The 21,596-nt window shown below is 42.1% G+C and overlaps 1 protein-coding gene across 4 annotated transcripts in view; it reads left to right on the top strand.

The window, feature by feature from the left end:
- Window positions 1–21,596, top strand: part of HUS1 (HUS1 checkpoint clamp component) — a 72,234-nt gene that overhangs the window by 21,633 nt on the left and 29,005 nt on the right. For 2 of the 4 annotated variants that reach the window (XM_073630623.1, XM_073630624.1), the window contains exons 4-7: window positions 4,682–4,864; window positions 6,812–6,919; window positions 7,817–7,891; window positions 20,210–20,309. In XM_073630623.1, the coding sequence (XP_073486724.1) occupies window positions 4,682–4,864; window positions 6,812–6,919; window positions 7,817–7,891; window positions 20,210–20,309 (466 nt within the window). The remainder of the gene's footprint in view (window positions 1–4,681; window positions 4,865–6,811; window positions 6,920–7,816; window positions 7,892–20,209; window positions 20,310–21,596) is intronic. The other 2 variants (XM_073630625.1, XM_073630626.1) reach the window with 1 other exon arrangement.

Raw genomic sequence — 21,596 nt, forward strand, 5'->3', positions numbered from 1 at the left:
TGTTGTGTGTTTCTTCCAACAACTCAACTTTGGTTTCATCTGTCCACAGAATATTTTGCCAGTACTGCTGTGGAACAGCCAGGTGCTCTTGTGCAAACTGTAAACGTGCAGCAATTTTTTTTTTGGTCAGCAGTGGATTCCTCTGTGGTATTCGCCCATGAAATCCATTCTTGTTTAGTGTTTTACGTATCGTAGATTCGCTAACAGGGATGTTAGCATATGCCAGAGTCTTTACCTGACACTCTCTAGGATTCTTCTTCACTCACTGAGCAGTCTGCGCTGTGCTCTTGCAGTCGTCTTTACAGGACGCCCACTCCTAGGGAGAGTAGCAGCAGTGCTGAACTTTCTCCATTTATAGACAATTTGTCTTCATGGACTGATGAACAGCAAGGCTTTTGGAGATACTTTTATAACCCTTTCCAGCTTTATGCAAATCAACAATTCGTAATTGTAGGTCTTCTGAGAGCACTTTTGTGCAAGGCATTCTTCACATCAGGCAGTAAAAGAAAAACCAGAACTGGTGTGTGTTTTTTTTTTTTTTTTTATAGGGAAGGGCAGCTGTAACCAACACCTCCAATCTCATCTCATTGATTGGACTCCAGTTGGCTGACAACTCACTCCAATTAGCTCTTGGAGATCTCATTAGTCTAGGGGTTCACATACTTTTTCCACATGCACTGTGAATGCTTACATGGTGTGTTCAATAAAAACATGGTAACATTTAATTCTTTGTGTGTTATTAGTTTAAGCAGACTGTGATTGCCTATTGTTGTGACTTGGATGAAGATCAGATTTTATGACCAATTTGTGCAGAAATCCATAATTTCAAAAGGGTTCACATACTTTTTATTGCAACTATAGATTTTGTGGGAATTCCAGAGACTTGTTTCAACAACTCTCATGATTGGCTGGCAACCATTCAAGGGTTAATTATGTGGGGGTCTTGTGAGCCAAAGATGGACTGATGCCTCTGTGAGGTGAAACAAATATAGATAAGCTGCAAACACTAACCACCTTTCATTGCGTGCATAAACCAAAAAATATAAATAAACGTGCCTGCACTGAAAAAACAGATATATCCCAATAGTTGGGAGGTGCATATATAGTGTAAAACTATACTACAAAATTTCAATATGAAAAAAAAAAAAAAAAAAATGCTAGTAATATATAAATTATAGAATGAATACAATCCTTATATAAAAGTATTCCATAAAGTGTAACATGCAAAAAAACAATATATATATGTGGTTATAAATATAAGATCAAAGTGCAAAATCAAGTGTCAACATTTAAAAAGTTCAATTCATTGATATCAACACATAAAGTGCAAGTAAGTGGTGTCCACAAAAAACAGTGTTCCTCATGCTCCTCCTTAATGGTGTTCACAATCCAGCATGCTTCAGTGCTCTCCTGTGACCCCCACTTGTGCTTGCGCTCACCTCTGAGCGTGTGACACGGTAATTAAACGGTGTCTAAACACGCATTGGAGCCACCCCTTGGGCTCATACAGGGTATGCAGGTATAAACTCCACCACTCTCAGATGTCATCAGATAGTCTCACATACAAGAAAGAAAAAGCTCCATAGTGTGATACAGTAGGGATTTATTTAAAATATATTAAAACTTCCCTCCAGAAGGGTACTCACAATATGTAGGTGCGTGAGTGCACCAATCTTTCCAGAGAGTGTTTGTATAAAACAAGCATTTGTATGGCGTGCAGTGTGTTGTTCCTCATCTACCTCTGTTGCTGACAGCTCCGTCCTACCCCTCCCCAACGCGTATTCGGCACAGGGATCACGTGCCTTCCTCTGCTGGATTGTGAACACCATTAAGGAGGAGCATGAGGAACACTGTTTTTTGTGGACACCACTTACTTGCACTTTATGTGTTGATATCAATGAATTGAACTTTTTAAATGTGGACACTTGATTTTGCACTTTGATCTTATATTTATAACCACATTATATATATATATATATATATATATATATATATATATATATATATATATATATATATATATATATATATATATATTGTTTTTTTGCATGTTGCACTTTATGGGATACTTTTATATAAGGATTGTATTCACTCTATAATTTATATATTACTAGCATTTTTTTTTTTTTTTTTTTATATTGAAATTTAGTAGTATAGTTTTACACTATATATGCACCTCCCAACTATTGGGATATATCTGTTTTTTCAGCGAAAACCATTCAAGGGTATTCCCTTTATCGCAGGAATAGAGAGGGTAAAGAAGGGGGGTGATGCCTGTATATCAAGAATAATGTACAAGTTAATGTGAGAGATGACATCACTAAGGGAGCTTCGGAGGAGGTGGAATCCTTATGGGTAGAGCTCCAAAGGGATTAAACTAAGGAGAAAATAATACTGGGAGTATGCTATAGGCCCCCTAACCTGAGGGAGGAGGGGGAGATGGAACCTCCTATTACAATTTGGATTAGCAGCAAGTATGGGAAGTGTCGTCATAATGGGGGATTTTAATTATCCAGACAGACTGGGTGGAAGGAACTGCGCATTCGTCTAAGACTCGCCAGTTCCTAAATGTTTTGCAGGACAATTTCATGGGTCAGATGGTAGACGTACCAACTAGAAACAAAGCGTTACTAGACCTACTGATTACCAACAATACAGACCTGATCACGGATGTGGAAATAAGGGGCACTTTAGAAAACAGCGATCACAGGTCAATTCGCTTCAGTATAAATCACACAAATAGAAAACATAAGGAGAATACAAAGACACTGAATTTCAAAAGAGTCAACTTCCCTAAACTACGAACCTTGCTAGAAGATATAAATTTGGATAAAATCTTCTTAACAAAGAACATGGAGGAGAGATGGGTTTTCTTTAAGGGCATATTAAGGGCATTAGCCAGTGCATCCCATTGGGAAATACATTTAAAAGCACAAACAGAAGTCCTGGATGGCTTAACTCCAATGTAAAAATGCATATAAAAGCAAAGGAGAAGGCCTACAAGAAATACAAGGCTGAGGGATCATCATCAGCATTCAGACTTTACAAAGAATGCAACAAGAAATCTAAGGGTGCAATTAGGGCGGCTAAGATAGAACACAAAAAACACATAGCTGAAGAGAGCAAAAAAAAATAAATAAATACTGACAGTAGCAGTAATGAGAAGGGAAGTAAAAATTGTGCAAAGTGAATGGTAATGTGAAAACTATCAAAAGGGGGTGTGCATGAAAATAACACAAGTGAGTGTGCAAGGAAGGGAAAAAGAGTGGGAGAGAAATTGATGAGTGTGTGTGTATCATGTGATCGAAGGAAAAGTGCATGATGTTACCAGGTATCTAAATCTGCGGCATCAAGAGCCGATGTGCACATAAATCAAAATTAAATGTAGGTAAAAATGTTGTTCTGTGTGATCTGACAAAACATAGATAATATATAATAGTTTCATACTCACTCCTACAAATAGAGAGGAGAGTCTGGCCGTCCAAGGAAGAGGTATGAGGGGATCACAACCGGATCAACCCTCATTATATAGTGTCCTTAATTAGTACTAAATTAGCGATAGGTGTTGTTACTTCCGCCCCCCAGCCCTGGTGTGTGGAGGAAGGCTGTGGCCGCCATTGACAGGCCTCGTGTGGCTCCCTCGGCGTCCCTCAAGGCCAAGCCCCGACCACTGTCGTCACCTCCCCGGTAAAAAACGTGACGTCACGACGTCGCACGCACACGCGAACCAGCACGCGTGCGCACATCTGTCTTTTTGGAACAATAGTGAGAACCTATTTTTGAACTGGTGTTTTTTCATGATGCTGCCTGTGGACCTGGTTGGGGATTCTTCATATATGGTGACTGTTGAGGAAAAAATTCTCTTCTGTCCACCCACCTACTATGGAATAATAAGGTTGTCACATAGTTAATATAATGGACACCTACCCTCCTCTCCCATTCTCTCTCTGAAATATGTTCATGAGCTGAGATCGGGATGAGCTATAATTGACTAATATTTAACTTGAATATTGATATACTCCATCCAGCCATATATGTGAAGATCCCCTATTAATACCCCTGTGTTCTGTGTTGTGTTCTGTGTTTTGTGCTTTGTTCTCTGCTTTTCGATTGGATGGCCGGAATCCACTAGTTTAATTATTTTTGGACTTAATTCACTGTTCCCCTATGGTCCCCTATCAGCTGATTTCTACTTAGGGTAGACTAGGGGAACCTGTGTTCATTATAATCTAGATAAAATTCCCTTTATCTCCCTTCTGACTGGCTATTTTGTTGCATTCGCTTTGATACAACTTTATCCCAATTGAATGCCTTTCCTCTGTCAAGAGTCAGGGATAATCTCTGCTACTTATTGGGTTAAACTTTGACTGCTCATCTGAGTGTGTTTGTTTGTGCACGGGTGAATGATACCAATAATGAACCAAGCGCTATGGGATATCTTCCAGATGTAATTGATTGATAACTGATTAACTGGTGATTTAAACCTGGCAGATGCATATTATACATTAGTTATACCAACACAGTTATCTTATCAACATCATTATTATAAATTCTACATGATGGATACACCTAACCTGTAATAGATCATTACAACACTTTCTGACCGCCCTATATATAGATAAATCCAATCATCAATTAACATGGGTTTGTCCATGAGCTAACGCTCTGATAATTGTCGTAGGTTCTGGCCCCACCTCCCTTGTGGTATGTTGGTGGGGAGGCAACTATACATGTGACTCCTTGCAAGCCACATCAAGTGGATTCCTGTTCCCCTCTTTCCGGGGTGCTGCTACATGTGGGCACACTGGATGGCCTGGCTGCTATGTGGGGAGGCTCTGATCGAGGGGTACATCCAAACTCAGTGGTAATTATGTACATTATGTTACTCAACAAACTTGCCTATGCTATAACTCTTTAAAATGAACTGGATATGTCATAATTTTTCTTTTTCTTTAGCAAACTCATCCTCTGAAGAGACCCCAAACTTCATGGGTCGAAACGCGTCAGTATTGTTGTGCAATGGCTTTATCACATGCTATATATAACCTCTATGTTTGCTATTGTCTGTATTTGGTATGGGTATTTCCCCACTTGAGCTCACAATTTATATTGGTATATTGTTATACTTATTTATCACTTTTTAATAAAAATTCCAATGTTTTATATCAATGTTTGGCTCATATCTATAGTTAGCTGCCAAAAACCCCCGCTGGGGGACTCCTTTCCATGATGTGGAAAAATCTAAAATAATGCATTTGGGTGGCAAAAATCTGAATACAATCTACTCACTGGGGGGAGAACCTCTGGGGGAATCAAGGATGGAAAAGGACCTGGGGGTCCTAGTAGATGATAGGCTCAGCAATGGCATGCAATTCCAAGCTGCTGCTAACAAAGCAAACAGAATATTGACATGCATTAAAAGGGGAATTGACTCAAGAGATTATTATTTTATTTATTTCAGGTACTTATATAGCGCCGTCAATTTACGCAGCGCTTTACATATACATTGTACATTCACATCAGTCCCTACCCTCAAGGAGCTTACAATCTACGGTCCCTAACTCACATTCATACATACTAGGGACAATTTAGACAGGATCCAATTAACCTACCAGCATGTCTTTGGAGTGTGGGAGGAAACCGGAGTACCCGGAGGAAACCCACGCAGGCACAGGGAGAACATGCAAACTCCAGGCAGGTAGTGTCGTGGTTGGGATTCGAACCAGCGACCCTTCTTACTGCTAGGCGAGAGTGCTACCACTACACCACTGTGCCACCCAAGAGATAAAGTGATAATTCTCCCACTTTACAAGACTCTGGTCCGGCCTCACCTGGAGTATGCTGTCCAGTTCTGGGCAGCAGTCCTCAGGAAGGTTGTACTGGAAATGGAGCAAGTACAGAGAAGGGCAACAAAACTAATAAAGGGACTAGAGGATATTAGTTATGAAGAAAGGTTGCGAGCACTGAACTTATTCTCTCAGGAGAAGAGATGCTTGAAAAGGGGATATGATTTCAATTTACAAATACCATACTGGTGACCCCACAATAGGGATAACACTTTTCAGCGGCAGGGATTTTAATAAGACATGTGGCCACTCATTTAAAATTAGAAGAAAAGAGGTTTAACCTTATACTGCATAGAGGGAGGGTTCTTTACTGTAGGAGCGGCAAGGAGGTGGAATTCCCTTCCACAGGCGGGGAGCATCGATGGTTTCAAAAAACTATTAGATAAGCACCTGAATGACCACAACATACAGGGATATACAATGTACTACTGACATATAATCACACATATAGGTTGGACTTGATGGACTTGTGTCTCCTTTTTTTTTTTTTTTTTTTTCAACCTCACCTACTATGTAACTATGTTTAGCAAAAAATAAAAAATCCAGTGGTGAATAAATACCACCAAAAGCAAAGCTCTATCTCTTAAAAAAAAAAAAAAGAACATTTTTAGTTTGGGTACAGTGTTGCATGACTGCGCAATTGTCATTCAAAGTGCGTCGGTGCTGAAAATTGACCTGGGCAGGAAGGGGGTGAAAGTGCCTAGTATTGAAGTGGTTATACCACATTTGGACAGACAAGGTGGTAATGTTTAATTCATTCGCTTTTTAAGTTTATATTTAAAGCAAAGAACACAGAAGAAACCAATGGCAATTCCTAAAATTGCATCTACATCTAGTAAGTAATTGCAAAAACAATTTTTACGTTAACCAAAGTTCAGAATGCTCTCAGGCTTTAAAAGTCATCTAATGTTATAAATATTGTGAAATTGTTTAATTTTCCATTTTTTTTTTTTCTGTCTTTGTAGCCTTCTTTATCACTCAACAGTCGTATTGTTACACATGACATTCCTGTAAGTGTCATTCCCAGAAGGCTGTGGAATGACTTTAAAGAACCTACTGTACCAGACTTTGATGTGAGTACCTTTTTTAGGTTTTCTTACTGTTACTTTATTTAAATTTCATGCTTTCTTTTATCAATTTACTGTGATTTAAATAATCTAACTGGTCTTCTGTTCGCATGTTCTCCACATTGTCCCAGAAGGCCTCATCTGATGGTAGCTTCACATGAAAAGTTCCTTCAAGCCTTGAGCTTTAGGTGATCCCCAGTTTTTTTTTTTTGGCTTGTTAGCATTGTTTGCTGTATTATCCACACGTTCAATAGACTGCTCCTGGACATACCAATATCTCTGAATCCTGTGTCCCTGAATTAATGTTAAACAAATAGGATTTTTTGTACTCCTTTCTTTTCTTTGAGTTCATTGAGGCACACAGGTCCTACTCCTTGTATAATTGTTACAAAGCTGAGTCATGTTGGGAGTAGAAGGTGTTGTATCAGATTAGTCACGTTTTTTTTTTTTTTTTTTTTTTTTTTTTTTTTGCCATTGTCTAAATCTTCCTATAGTCCATTGACACGATGCGCCACTGACATCGATGATGACCCTAACTTTTTCTTCAGTTTGCATTGCGGTATGTTGTAAAAAAATGCAGCAGGACCACAGTTTTAGGCTGTTGAGGTGCTGTAAAACTCATTCATTTTGAATGGGCTACCTAACTAGAAGCAGTACACCCCAACGCACAGAGGCATGGCTATTGTGTGGCACCCTGGAAGTGTCAGGTCGCCGTACTTGAGGCCCTCAGTTGATTTCAAGTTGACGACCACAAATCTAATCCAACTTAGTATGTACTAAACAAAACAACAAAAAATTAACAAAGTTGGACTTTAGGTTTTGAAAGGCATTTAAATGAAACCATTTTTAATGCTATATTTTACTGTATTGACTACATTAATATTTTGGTTTTCATCTACTTAGGTAAGCATATATTTGCCAGCAATAAAAACTATGAAGAGTGTTGTTGAGAGAATGAAGAATTTAAGCAATTTTATAGTAAGTTCTGCTCACTTGGTGATGATTTTCAGTTTTAGGAATTGGAATACAAGCATATTGTTTGTTTGAAAAAGGGTATACATCCATCAGTCGAAAAAAAAAAATGCAAAAATTGCTATTTTTTTTACAAATATTAACACTATTTTTATGCTTTTAAGACTACATCTAGATCTATTTATGAAGCAGCCTACTGAGTCCTCTAGAAGCAGTTCATTTGGAAGACTAAAGCCAGCCATAGATGGATCGCAGTTTGATCGGTTGAGCAGGGACTGGCCAAATTTCAATCCATCTATGGGCAGGCTGGTTACACCGAAGTCAATCGAGCGGTCAATCAGCCTGTTAAACTTCCACTTGACCAGTGCTGCCAGCTATAGCCCACAGTGCTGATGAGTGTATTTTGATGGTGGGAAAGTATACCCGTTGTCAGAATGCAATGACAAGTGAACTTTTAGTTTAACCACTTCCCGTCCACAGTATATTTATAAACGTCCTTGGATGGGAAGGGTGGTATCCTAGTCATCGCTGCAGCTATGATCAAGATATCCTCATTTAGGGCCAGTGATTCTGCACAAACTAAAAGTGGCTAACAAGCTACTGGGTTACCTTTACAGGCGACGGACGGGGGTCCCACCCTCCTCCTGCAGCTTTAACTGGGCTATCCAGTGCGATCAGAGAGCCCGGTAAGGATGCGACTGGCGGCATCCAGCTCTAGGCACAGTGAGAGAAACGGATGTTGTTCCTCCCACTGTGTGATGTCACTAACAGAATGCAATGAGGATTTAGTCACTACCTGTTTCAGGTCTTTGTTTACCTGGAAGCAGCCAATCAGACTGATCTGTGTCTGATCAGCTGCATTGGAGGCCAGAGGAGACCGCAGTACTCTCCATAAAGAGGACCTGTCACGCCCCATGCTATTGGAAGGGATGTGATTGTAACAGCAATAAAGTTGGGGGGAAAAAAAAGTTATAGTTAAAAAATAAAAATTAAATAAAAAAAAAATAAACTGCCCCTGTTCCCCTGTGCTTATGCACATTTACGAACATGCATGTAGGTCCCACCCACGTATGTAAACAGCGATTGCACCACACGGGAGGTATCGCCACAAACGTCAGAGCGAGAGCAATAAGTTTAGTGCCAGACCTCCTGTGTAACTTTCAAACTGGTAATTTTAAAAGCCTTTTAAAGTGTTGCCTATGGACATTTTTAGGTACCGTAATTTGGCACCGTTCTACAGGCGGACCCAATTTTAAAGCATGACATGTTTGGTATCTACTTGGCGTAACATAATTTTTTTTTTATTCTACCAAACGGTGTGGTATTATGTGTTTTTGTGTATTAAAATTGATTAAAGTGTATTTTTTCAAAAATAATTGCTTTTCAAAAACTGCTGCACAAATGTCGTGTGACATAAAAATATGCAATGCCCACCATTTTATTCTCTAGGGCCTCTGCTAACAAAAAAAAATGTTTTATAATGATTGTGGTTCTAAGTTGTTTTCTAGCAAAATAAGATGTTTTTTTACATGTAGGAGAGGAGTGCCAGAATTGGCCCAGACTGGAAGTGGTTAAATCGGCCAAATACATTCCCGATGCATCTAAACAAAATATGTTTAAAGTATTACAGTTTATTTTCTTTATGAACAGCCTCAGCCTGCTACACCTAGAGTAGTAAAGCCTGTGTCCTGTCGACATGCTGCAAAATGAGACATTTGCTCTTCATAGGGAGACAGTGCTCTCCTTTGAAAGTGTCCAACACATTCCCTGTTGATAGCAGAATTAGGCTAATCATACATTATACAATTTTCTTGTACAATTTTCCTTCAGATTTACTGAAACCATATAATATAAAGGTCAAACCTAAACATTTTAAATTTGTGTGTAATTGGGCAGGCCCTTGCACTACATACCATAGTTGAAGATAAATCTAAAGCAAACTGAACAAGAAAATTGTATAATGTAGTGGTCTGACTTAGCAGGGGTGTGAGACCATTCTTTCTACACAGAGTGTAAGGGTTCTAGTCCTACACTGTAGCATGCTGGCAGGGAATATGCTTTTTCTATCTTAATTGATCTGAGAAATGTATTTTTATAATTGTTTATTTAATTTACAAAGATAAGTGAAAATTCACTTTGCAAAGTAAATTCCTTTAAATGCTCTTATATCTAAAGTGCTGCGCAAACTGTTGCTGCTTCAGTGCCTTGAAAAAGTATTCATACCCCTTGAAATGTTCCACATTTTGTTATGTTACAACCAAAAACGTAAATGTATTTTATTGGGATTTTATGTGATAGACCAACACAAAGTGGCACATAATTGTAAAGTGGAAGGAAAATTATAAATGGTTTTCCAATTTTTTTCAAAAAAAAATCTGAAAAGTATGGCGTGCATTTTATTCAGCTGCCTTTACTCTGATACCCCTAACTAAAATCTAGTGGAACCAATTGTCTTCAGAAGTTGCCTAATTAGTAAATAGAGTCCACCTGTGTGTGTGTGTGTAATTTAATCTCAGCATAAATACAGCTGTTCTCCGAAGCCCCCAGAGGTTTGTTAGAGAACCTTAGTGAACAAACAGCATCATGAAAGCCAACGAACACACCAGACAGGTCAGGGATGAAGTTGTGGAGAAGTTTAAAGCAGGGTTAGGTTATAAAAAAAAATCCCAAACTTTGAACATCTCACGGAGCACTGTTCAATCCATCATCCGAAAATGCAAAGCGTATGGCACAACTGCAAACCTACCAAGACACGGCCATCCACCTAAACTGAAAGGCCAGACAAGTAGAGCATTAATAAGAGAAGCAGCCAAGAGGCCCATGGTAACTCTGGAGGAGCTGCAGAGATCCACAGCTCTGGTGGGAGATTCTGTCCACAGGACAACTATTAGTCGTGCACTCCACAAATCTGGTCTTTATGGAAGAGTGGCAAGAAGAAAGCCATTGTTATAAGAAAGCCATAAGAAGTCCTGTTTGCAGTTTGCTAGAAGCCATGTGGGGGACGTAGCAAACATGGTGAAGGTGCTCTGGTCAGATGAGACCAAAATTTAACTTTCTTTCTCGAACATCACAGGACACAGAGCCACAGTAATTACTGATGGGTTATATAGGTATCACTGGTGATTGGACACTGGCACACCCTATCAGGAAGTTCAACCCCCTATATAATCCCTCCCCCTTGCAGGGATACCTCAGTTTTTTACGCCAGTGTCTTAGGTGATGGACGTGTAAAGATGTCCTGTGCTGAGCTCCAAAGGGAATATCCTGATATCCTATACTGGGGCAAGCCAGGCGAACCGGATCCATTCAAAGTGTCTTTTAATGGCCGAATTGAATGGTACCCGGGCCTCGTGTCCGAAGAAACGAGGTTTTACCCGTAATGCTTCTCTTTTTAGAGAGCTGGACCCCGCAGATCAGAAAATGGCTTTAAACTTCCTAGTTTCTGGCGAGGTGCTTTACGGTCCCAGAACTGATGGATCCCCCTACTGATGGGGGCCCCAGTCTCTGACTGTTTTTTCAAACGGAGCCCACCGTGAGAGGTGAAGATTGGGTCTGTGTAAACAGCACCCTGCGGCTGGATAAGGTAAGAGGAGATTCCACAGAATTTTTGAGTTCTAGTGGCTTTTCTCCTTTAAGGTAAATGCATGCTATGCCTATTGTGGCCACCGGGGGCTGCAAGAGCACAAACCTACACATGCTGATAGGTCTGTCTCAGGTGTTGTAATCGCTGTTTATGTCCCAGCGTATCAAGCAGGCTGCAAACGGGTAAGGTGGAAAGGGGGATTTCTCATGTTTGAATGTTCCCCCCCAGGCTAGAGAGGGGCCGCAGGGGTCTAGAAAGTGGTTATACCACCCGGACTCTGCGGCCTAATGGCCACCATCTCTGAATCTAGCCGTTCAGGCAGATCTTGTACCAGTCCCTCCCCCCCCCCCCCCGCCCCCCCCCCCCCCCCCCCCCCCCCCCCCCGCTCCCAGCCTTCCTCCAGAGACATGACAGGAGAGTCGGCCAGCGCGGGAAGCGCCTGTTTTTTTCAAAACTCAAAGGGGGGGCGGTAGAGGGGGAGGGGCGGGACGTCAGCACTGAGTGCTTAGACTCCCCACTCAGGCCAGCTGCAGGCTATTAGAGGCACTCTGTACAGGTGCACTCAGCCTTCTGAGAGACACAGAGCTGACGGTCGCATGTAAGGTGGGACACAGGCATTCTCCTAGGCAGCATTTACTGAAGTAACACCAGACTGAGCATTGGGTAGCAAGGCTTTTAGCCAGACTACATCGCTCAGCGGGCAGTGTTCATTTGTATACCTCACACCTTGTTGCTTTGCACTATGGGTAGAAGAGGTTCAAGCACCCCAGGAACCAGAGACACTAGGGGATCTCGTTCAGGTTCTGAGGGCCCCCTGTCGGCAGCATCCTCCCCCCTAAAGATGGGCCAGGGACGGCTAGCCAGGGAGAGCCATCGGGGTCAGGGGCTACACCTGCTTCTGGCACTTCAGCCCCTGTATATATTACACAAGAGGTTTTTTCCTCAACCATTAATGGTCTAGAGGAAAGATTAATGGCTGTGATTACGTCTTCACTCAGTGGAAGAAAACGCACTAGGCTTTCCTCTGTTCCCCAAGACCCTCAGACAGAGGAGCTCTGGGATAAAGGAGACAAATCCCTTTCAGAGGATCGGGATGGGATGGATGATTCCTCTTCGGAGGATTCAGGTGGAGAGGGACCCTCTGCGACTTCCCAAGAGGAGAAAGTCTTAGTGCAGGTCCTCACTGGATTGGTCCGCTCCACATTTAAGTTGCCCATACCTGAAACTGCTAAAGAATCCTCTTCTGCTTTGGGGTCACTGAAACCTTTCCAAGCAGCACATGCTTTTCCTGTTCATACTTTACTTGAAAAGCTTATTTGTTCTGAGTGGGATCACCCAGACAAACCTTTTTTTCCGCCGAGAAAGTTTTCAACACTTTATCCGATGGAAGAAAAGTTTATTAAAATGTGGGGAATACCGGTTATTGATGCCGCCATTTCCTCCGTAAATAATAGCCTGACTTGTCCTGTAGACAATGCTCAGATGCTCAGGGATCCTGTAGATAAAAGGATGGAATCCCTATTGAAGGATGGTTTCTCCTTAGCAGGATCAGTGGCCCAACCTGCAGTAGCAGCGATTGGAGTCTGTCAATACTTAAGAGACCTTGTTAAGCAGGTCATCAAAGTATTACTTGAACAGCAGGCCTAGGGGTTTGCTAACCTTCCAGTGGCCTTATGCTTTGTGGTTGACGCCATTAGAGATTCTATCGTGCAAACCTCCCGTCTTTCACTGGGGTTGGTGCATATACGTAGAATCCTATGGTTGAAAAATTGGTCAGCTGAAGCACCATGTAAGAAGCTACTGGCTGGGTTTCCATTTCGTGGTGCAAGGTTGTTTGGAGAGGACTTGGATAACTATATCAAGAGAATCTCTTGTGGGAAAAGCACTCTCTTACCTGTCAAGAAGAAGAGTAAGCGTCCCTCTTTCAAACGGACTCTTTCTCCAGCGCCGGGGGCTTCAGCCTCCAGGCAGTCTCGACGGCCGCCTCCATCGGGGTCCAGAAACAAGAGTCAACCCCATGGACAAAAGAGGTCCTGGGGAAAGAAGCCTACTAGGCAAAACACTAAGACCTCTGCATGAGGGGGCGCCCCTGCTCACTCGAGTGGGGGAAGACTGCGACAGTTCTCAGAGCTCTGGCAGGAGGACTTCCAGGACAGATGGGTAATCTCCACGGTAACCTTAGGGTACAAGCTGGAGTTTCAGGAATTCCCCTCTCCTCGGTTCCTCAGATCAGGTGTTCCAGAGACCCAGAGAAGTACCAGTCGCTCCTTCTAGCGTTAGGGTGACTTTTGTCGCAGGAGGTCATTATGATAGTTCCCGCAAAGGACCAGGGATTGGGCTTCTATTCCAACCCTTTTACGGTCCAAAAGCCAAATGGGGATGTCAGGCCCATTCTGGACTTAAGGGATCTGAACCGATTCCTAAGGATTCAATCCTTCTGCATGGAATCAATTTGAACAGTAGTTCCCACCCTGCAGGGAGGAGAATTTCTGGCATCAATAGACATCAGAGATGCATATCTGCATGTGCCCATTTTTCCTGCTCATCAGAAGTTTCTGCGCTTCGAGGTAGGAGGGCGCCATTTCCAGTTTGTGGCTCTGCCTTTCGGGATAGCCACTGCATCTCGAGTGTTCACAAAAATCTTGGCTCCTCCTCTGGCCAGATTAAGGGCTCAGGGTATAGCTGTCATAGCATACCTAGACGACCTGCTCTTGATAGACCGGTCGGTAGCCTCTTTGAATGGAAACTTGAGGACCACAGTCAGGTATCTAGAACACCTGGGTTGGATCCTCAACTTAGAAAAGTCTTTCCTAAAACCAGTAAGAAGACTGGAGTATTTAGGTCTGATTATAGATACAAGCCAGGAGAAGATATTTCTACCCCAGGCAAAGATCACTGCTTTGAGAGAGCTGATTCTGACAGTAAGGACCAAGAAGGGTCCCTCAGTCCGCCTTTGTATGAGGCTACTAGGGAAGATGGTGTCTTCATTCGAAGCAGTTCCCTATGCTCAGTTTCACTCAAGAATGCTGCAACACAGTATTCTGTTGACCTGGAACAAGAAGGTTCAGGCATTAGACTTTCCGATGCGCCTGTCGCATGCGGTGCGTCAGAGCCTCAATTGGTGACTCATACCCGAGAACCTGCAGAAGGGGAAATCCTTTCTACCGGTTACCTGGACGGTGGTAACAACAGATGCCAGTCTGTCAGGTTGGGGAGCAGTTCTGGAACAGGCTGCGGTCCAAGGGATATGGTCCAAGACAGAGAGGACCTTACCCATCAACATTCTGGAGATCCGGGCGATACATTTAGCTCTAAAAGCCTGGACTATCAGGCTACAGGGTTGTCCGGTCAGGATCCAGTCCGACAATGCCACAGCAGTGGCTTATATCAATCATCAGGGAGGCACCCAGAGCCGAGCTGCTCAAAAGGAGGTGAACCAGATCTTAGTCTGGGCAGAGATGCATGTGCCATGCATATCGGCAGTTTTCATCCCGGGAATAGAGAATTGGCAGGCGGACTATCTAAGCCGCCAGCAGTTACTTCCAGGGGAATGGTCTCTGCATCCCGACGTCTTTTGGGCCATATGCCAAAGATGGGGGGTTCCAGATGTAGATCTCTTTGCATCCCGATTCTACACAAAGATAGACAGATTTGTGGCAAGGACAAAAGATCCTCTTGCATGCGGGACGGATGCGTTGGTGATTCCGTGACATCGGTTCTCACTGATTTATGCATTCCCGCCTATTCTGCTACTACCACGACTCCTTCGCAGGATCAGGTAGGAAAGGAAGTCGGTACTTCTGGTGGCCCCCGCTTGGCCCAGAAGGACTTGGTATGCAGAAATAGTAAGGATGACGGTGGGTTCCCCGTGGACCCTACCGGTACGCCCAGACCTGTTATCTCAAGGTCCAGTGTTCCATCCTGCCTTACAAACGCTAAATTTGACGGTTTGGCTATTGAGACCCACGTTCTGAAGAGTCGTGGGCTCTCGGGTCCTGTCATATCTACCTTGATTAATGCAAGGAAGCCAGCTTCCAGGATGATTTATCATAGAGTCTGGAAAGCTTATATAACCTGGTGTGAATCCAGAGGTTGGCATCCCAGGAAATATGTCATAGGTAGAATTCTTGATTTTCTACAATTAGGATTAGAGATGAAGCTGGCCTTGAGTACCATCAAGGGCCAGGTCTCTGCTTTATCAGTATTATTTCAGCGGCCACTTGCTTCGCATTCTTTGGTCCGAAATTTTATGCAGGGGGTGATGCGTCTTAATCCTCCGGTTAAAGCGCCCCTAAACCCCTGGGACTTGAACTTGGTCCTGGCTGTGTTACAAAGACAGCCTTTTGAACCAATAAGTCAGATTCCTTTGGTCTTGTTGACAAGGAAGTTAATTTTTCTGGTGGCCATCTCTTCTGCTAGAAGAGTATCAGAATTAGCAGCTCTTTTCTGTAAGAAGCCTTATTTGATTATACACAAGGATAGAGTGGTACTACGCCCTCATCCTAGTTTTTTACCGAAGGTGGTTTCTGATTTTCATTTAAACCAAGACATTGTTCTGCCTTCCTTTTTTCCAGATCCCTGTTCTCCGGAAGAGAGATCTCTACATTCGTTGGATGTAGTAAGAGCAGTTAAGGCCTATCTAGGGGCAACTACTCAGATCCGCAAGACGGATGTTTTGTTTGTGCTGCCAGAGGGTCCCAATAGAGGACAGGCAGCGTCAAAAGCTACCATTGCTAAATGGATTCGACAGTTGATCATTCAAGCTTACGGTTTGAAACAGAAGATTCCTCCGTTTCAGATCAGGGCACATTCCACAAGGGCTTTTGGTGCTTCTTGGGCAGTGCATCACCGGGCCTCTATGGCTCAAATCTGCAAGGCCGCAACCTGGTCTTCAGTTCATACATTCACCAGATTCTATCAGGTGGATGTGAGAAGGCATGAGGATATCGCCTTTGGGCGTAGTGTGCTGCAGGCAGCGGTACAGGGTCCTCAGGTCTGATTGCACCCTACTTGGTCGTGGTTCCCCCCCCTCAGGTAGCATTGCTCTGGGACATCCCATCAGTAATTACTGTGGCTCTGTGTCCCGTGATGTTCGAGAAAGAAAATAGGATTTTTTAAAACAGCTTACCTGTAAAATCCTTTTCTTTCGAAGGACATCACGGGACACAGAGGTCCCGCCCCTCTTCTAATACACTATATTGCTTGGCTACAAAACTGAGGTATCCCTGCAAGGGGGAGGGATTATATAGGGGGTTGAACTTCCTGATAGGGTGTGCCAGTGTCCAATCACCAGTGATACCTATATAACCCATCAGTAATTACTGTGGCTCTGTGTCCCGTGATGTCCTTCGAAAGAAAAGGATTTTACAGGTAAGCTGTTTTAAAAAATCCTATTTTTTGGCCTAAAAGTAAAACACTATGAGGTTAATTTACTAATGCTAGACAGGGCGAAATTAGTCACAATTCTGCAGAGAAACCAATCAGCTTCCAGGTTTTATTGCTAAAGCCTAATCAAACAAGCTGAGGTTAAAAGCTGATTGGTTTCTTTGCAGAACTGTGACTAATTTTGCCCTCTAAACCCCTATGTCTGGTGGAAAACTAACGCTGCACATCACCCTGAACACACCAACCCCACCATGAGATGGTGATGGAAGCATCATGTTGTGGGGATGCTTTTCTTTAACAGAGACAGGGAAGCTGGTCAGAGTTGATGGAAAGATGGATGGAGCCAAATACAGGGCAATCTTAGAAGATATCCTGTTAATGTTACATAGTAGGTGAGGTTGAAAAAGAAACAAGTCCAGCCTATGTGTGTGATTATATGTCAGTATTGCATTGTATATCCCTGTATGTTGCGGTCGTTCAGGTGCTTATCTAATAGTTTTTTTAAACTATCAATGCTCCCCGCTGAGACCACTGTAGGGAATTCCACATCCTTGCCGCTCTTACAGTAAAGAACCCTCTACATAGTTTAAGGTTAAACCTCTTTTCTTCTAATTTTAATGAGTGGCCACGTGTCTTGTTAAACTCCCTTCCGCGAAAAAGTTTTATCCCTATTGTGGGGTCACCAGTACTGTATTCATAAATTGAAATCATATCCCCTCTCAAGCATCTCTTCTCCAGAGAGAATAAGTTGTGCTCGCAACCTTTCCTCATAACTAATATCCTTCCAGACCCTTTATTAGCTTATTTGCCCTTCTTTGTACTCTCTCCATTTCCAGTACATTCTTCCCAAGGACTGGTGCCCAGAACAGGACAGCATACTCTAGATGCGGCCGGACCAGAGTCTTGTAGAGTGGGAGAATTATCATTTTATCTCTGGAGTTGAACCCCTTTTTAATGCATGCCAATATTGTGTTTGCTTTGTTAGCAGCAGCTTGGCATTGCATGCCATTGCTGAGCCTATCATTTACTAGGACCCCCAGGTCCTTTTACATCCTAGATTCCCCCAGAGGTTCTCCCCCCAGTGTATAGATTGCATTCATATCTTTGCCATCCAAATGCATTATTTTACATTTTTCTACATTAAACCTCATTTGCCATGTAGTTGCCCACCCCATTAATTTGTTCAGATCTTTTTGCAAGGTTTCCACATCCTGCGGAGAAGCTATTGCCCTGCTTAGCTTAGTATTGTCTGCAAATACAGAGATTGAACTGTTTACCCCATCCTCCAGGTCGTTTATGAACAAAATAAATAGGATTGGTCCCAGCACAGAACCCTGGGGGACCCCACTACCCACCTCTGACCATTCCGAGAACTCCCCATTTATCACCACCCTCTGAACTCGCCCTTGTAGACAGTTTTCAATCCATGTAAGAAGGTTAATAGATTGGTTTGGCAAGAATGATTCTTTATGAATCCATGCTGATTACTGCTAACGATACCGTTATCGTTACTAAAATCTTGTGTATAGTCCCTTATCATCCCCTCCAAGAGTTTGCATACTATTGATGTTAGGCCAACTGGTCTGTAATTCCCAGGGATGTATTTTGGGCCCTTTTTAAATATTGGTGCTACATTGGCTTTTCTCCAATCACCTGGTACCATTGCAGTCAGACTGTCAGTATAAATTAAGAACAATGGTCTGGCAATTACCTGACTGAGTTCCCTAAGTACCCTTGGATGCAAGCCATCTTGTCCCGGTGATTTATTATTGTTAGGTTTCCCAAGTCTAATTTTAATTCTGTCCTCTGTTAACCATGGAGGTGCTTCCTGTGATGTGCCATGAGGATAAACACTGCGGTTTTGGTTACTGAAGCCCCAGATTCCCTCGTGAAGACCGAGGAGAAGAATAAATTCATTACCTTTGCCATCTCCCCATCCTTTGTAACCAAATGTCCTTCCTCATTCTTTATGGGGGCAATATGGTCTGTCCTCTATTTTTTTACTGTTTACATACTTAAAGAATTTCTTGGGATTTTTTTTGCTCTCCTCCGCTATATGTCTTTCGTGTTCTATCTTAGCTGCCCTAATTGCACCCTTACATTTCTTGTTGCATTCTTTATAAAGTTTGAATGCTAATGATGATCCCTCAACCTAGTATTTTTTGAAGGCCTTCTCCTTTGCTTTTGTATGCATTTTTACATCCAAGTTAAGCCATCCAAGACTTTTGTTCGCTTTTTTAAATTTATTACCCAATGGGGTGGATTGGCTAATGCCCTTATTTAATATGCGCTTAAACAAACCCATCTCTCCTCCTTGTTCTTTGTTCCTAAGATTTTATCCCAATTCATGCCTTTTAACAAGGTTCGTAGTTTAGGGAAGTTGACTCTTTTGAAATTCAGTGTCTTTTGTATTCCCCTTATGTTTCCTATTTGTGTGATTTATACTGAAGCCAATTTACCTGTGATCGCTGTTTCCTAAATTGCCCTGTATTTCCACATCGGTGATCAGGTCTGTATTGTTGGTAATTGGTAGACCCAGTAACTCTTTATTTCTATTTGGTGCGTCTACCATCTGAACCATGAAATTGTCCTGCAAGACATTTAGGAACTGGCGAGCCTTAGACAAATGCGTGGTTCCCTCTGCCCAGTCTATGTCTGGATAAGTAAAATACCCCATTATGATAACACTTCCCATTCTTGCTGCTAGGTACACCTTCCAGCAGGACAATGACCCTGAAAATACAGCCAGAGCTACAAAGGAATGGTTTAGATCAAAGTATATTCCTGTGTTTAGAATGACCCAGTCAAAGTCCAGACCTAAATCCAATTGAGAATATGTGGCAACACTCGAAAATTGCAAAATTGCTGTTCAGACACTCTCCATCCAATCTGACAGAGCTTGAGCTATTTTGCAAAGAAGAATGGGCAGAAAGTTCATACTCTATAGATGTGCAAAGCTGGTAGAGACATACCCAAAAAAAAAACTTGCAGCTGGGGGGGGGGGGGGGGTGCTGAATACAAATGCATGCCAAACTTTACACATATTTATTTGTAAAAAAATTGTAAACCATTTATCATTTTTTTTTTTTCTTTTAACTCACAATTATGTGCCACTTTGTGTTGGTCTATCAAATAAAATCCCAATAAAGAAAATGTTACGTTTTTGATTGTAACATGACAAAATGTGGAAAATTTGCACTTGGTGCACTTGGTATGAATACTTTTTCAAGGCACTGTATATAAATCCTGAATAATAATGTTCTTTAGTAAATTAACCCCAGTATGTGATCCTACTTAGAAATTGCAGTACTGGTTATCGCAGGTTACAATATTTGTTATATTTGTATTTTCCAAAGGTAATTGAGGCAAATAGAAATGGAGAAATGAACCTAAAAATAGAAACTGACTTGGTATCTGTTTCAACTCACTTCAAAGATTTAGGAAATCCTCCTTGGGGTAAGTGATTTAATATTAATCTTCTCTCTTTCAGACAATGTACACTGTTTCTTTCTTGTGGAGATGGGAAAGTACTATTAAATATTCATCCGAACTTCATTAAAGGATAATTCAACAAAAAGCTTTATGTGCAGAGTGACTAGGGGAAAAAAGTAAAAAAGCCAATTATCCCTGTTACTCCATTGCCTTGGTCTACGGATTTGACAGTTCTGCCGTAAACCCCGATGCCTAGTATGAAGATTACTTGATTCAAGTCAATGGAGAAACTATGTTCCGGCAACTCATACTAGTTATGGAGGAAGAACAGTGTCAGATTTAATCTGTCCGCAGCATTGCAAGGGGATAAAGATTCATTTTAGGTTTGCTTTAAAGTGGTTGTAAATGCATCACCTTTTTTTACCTTAATACATTCCCTGCATTAGGGTACAAAATGTCCTAGTAAATGTATTGCTTCCCCTCCCTGTTTACTTGTCTTTTTTGATCCAGCACTGTTTCTGGCTACGCCGGGGCTGGTCTGTGTTCCTTTCTTCACAGAACACAGAGGCAGCAGCTGGAGCCATTGGTTCCTGCTGCTGTCATTCAAATCCTGTAAGAAGGGAGTGGGGGCCACGCAAACAGCCCAGCTTTGGAGCAAGCCCACAGGTTTACCCCCATAGCAAGCTGTTTGCTATGGGGGCACAAACGGAAGAAGAGCAGCCAAGAGGGACGTCAGAGGATGAGGTTCGAGGCTGCTCTGTGCAATTCTATTGCACAGAGCAGGTAAGTATAACATGTTTATGAATTTAGAAAAAAAAAGCCTTTACTACTGCTTTTGAGTGATTCCCTTTTTTTAAGAAAAAGCCCCCAGACTTCTAAAAACTTTATGTAGCTGTATATTTTATTTTATTTTTTATTTTTTTTTTAGAAATCACTTAAATTGTAAAAGAATGGAAACATGTATAAAGAAAGACATGGCACTTTGTGCAGATACATATACACAAATCAACCCCAGCCCTATCTTCTAAGTAATTATTCAATAGGCAATTATTTCTTCAAAGCATATCACTTATTTATTTAAATTCATGAATCCCCGGCAATGTTTTAAAATTGCACAGGGATAGCAACATTTTGTCCCAGAGTTGCCCCAGCACCATTTTAGCATAGTGTCTGGTCCTAGTTTGTGTTGCCTCTGCAGGCTTTCAGTGATAGCCAACGTCTAGCACTAAGGTCAGGAGCTGAAGTGATCAGTTCCTGGTCTTCCGATCCTGCTGCACTGTTCTCCAAGAAGAGCACATGTTGCAAGTCACT

The sequence above is a fragment of the Aquarana catesbeiana genome, linkage group LG05, assembly GCF_042186555.1.
Source record: "Aquarana catesbeiana isolate 2022-GZ linkage group LG05, ASM4218655v1, whole genome shotgun sequence".
NCBI classification, from domain to species: domain Eukaryota; kingdom Metazoa; phylum Chordata; class Amphibia; order Anura; family Ranidae; genus Aquarana; species Aquarana catesbeiana.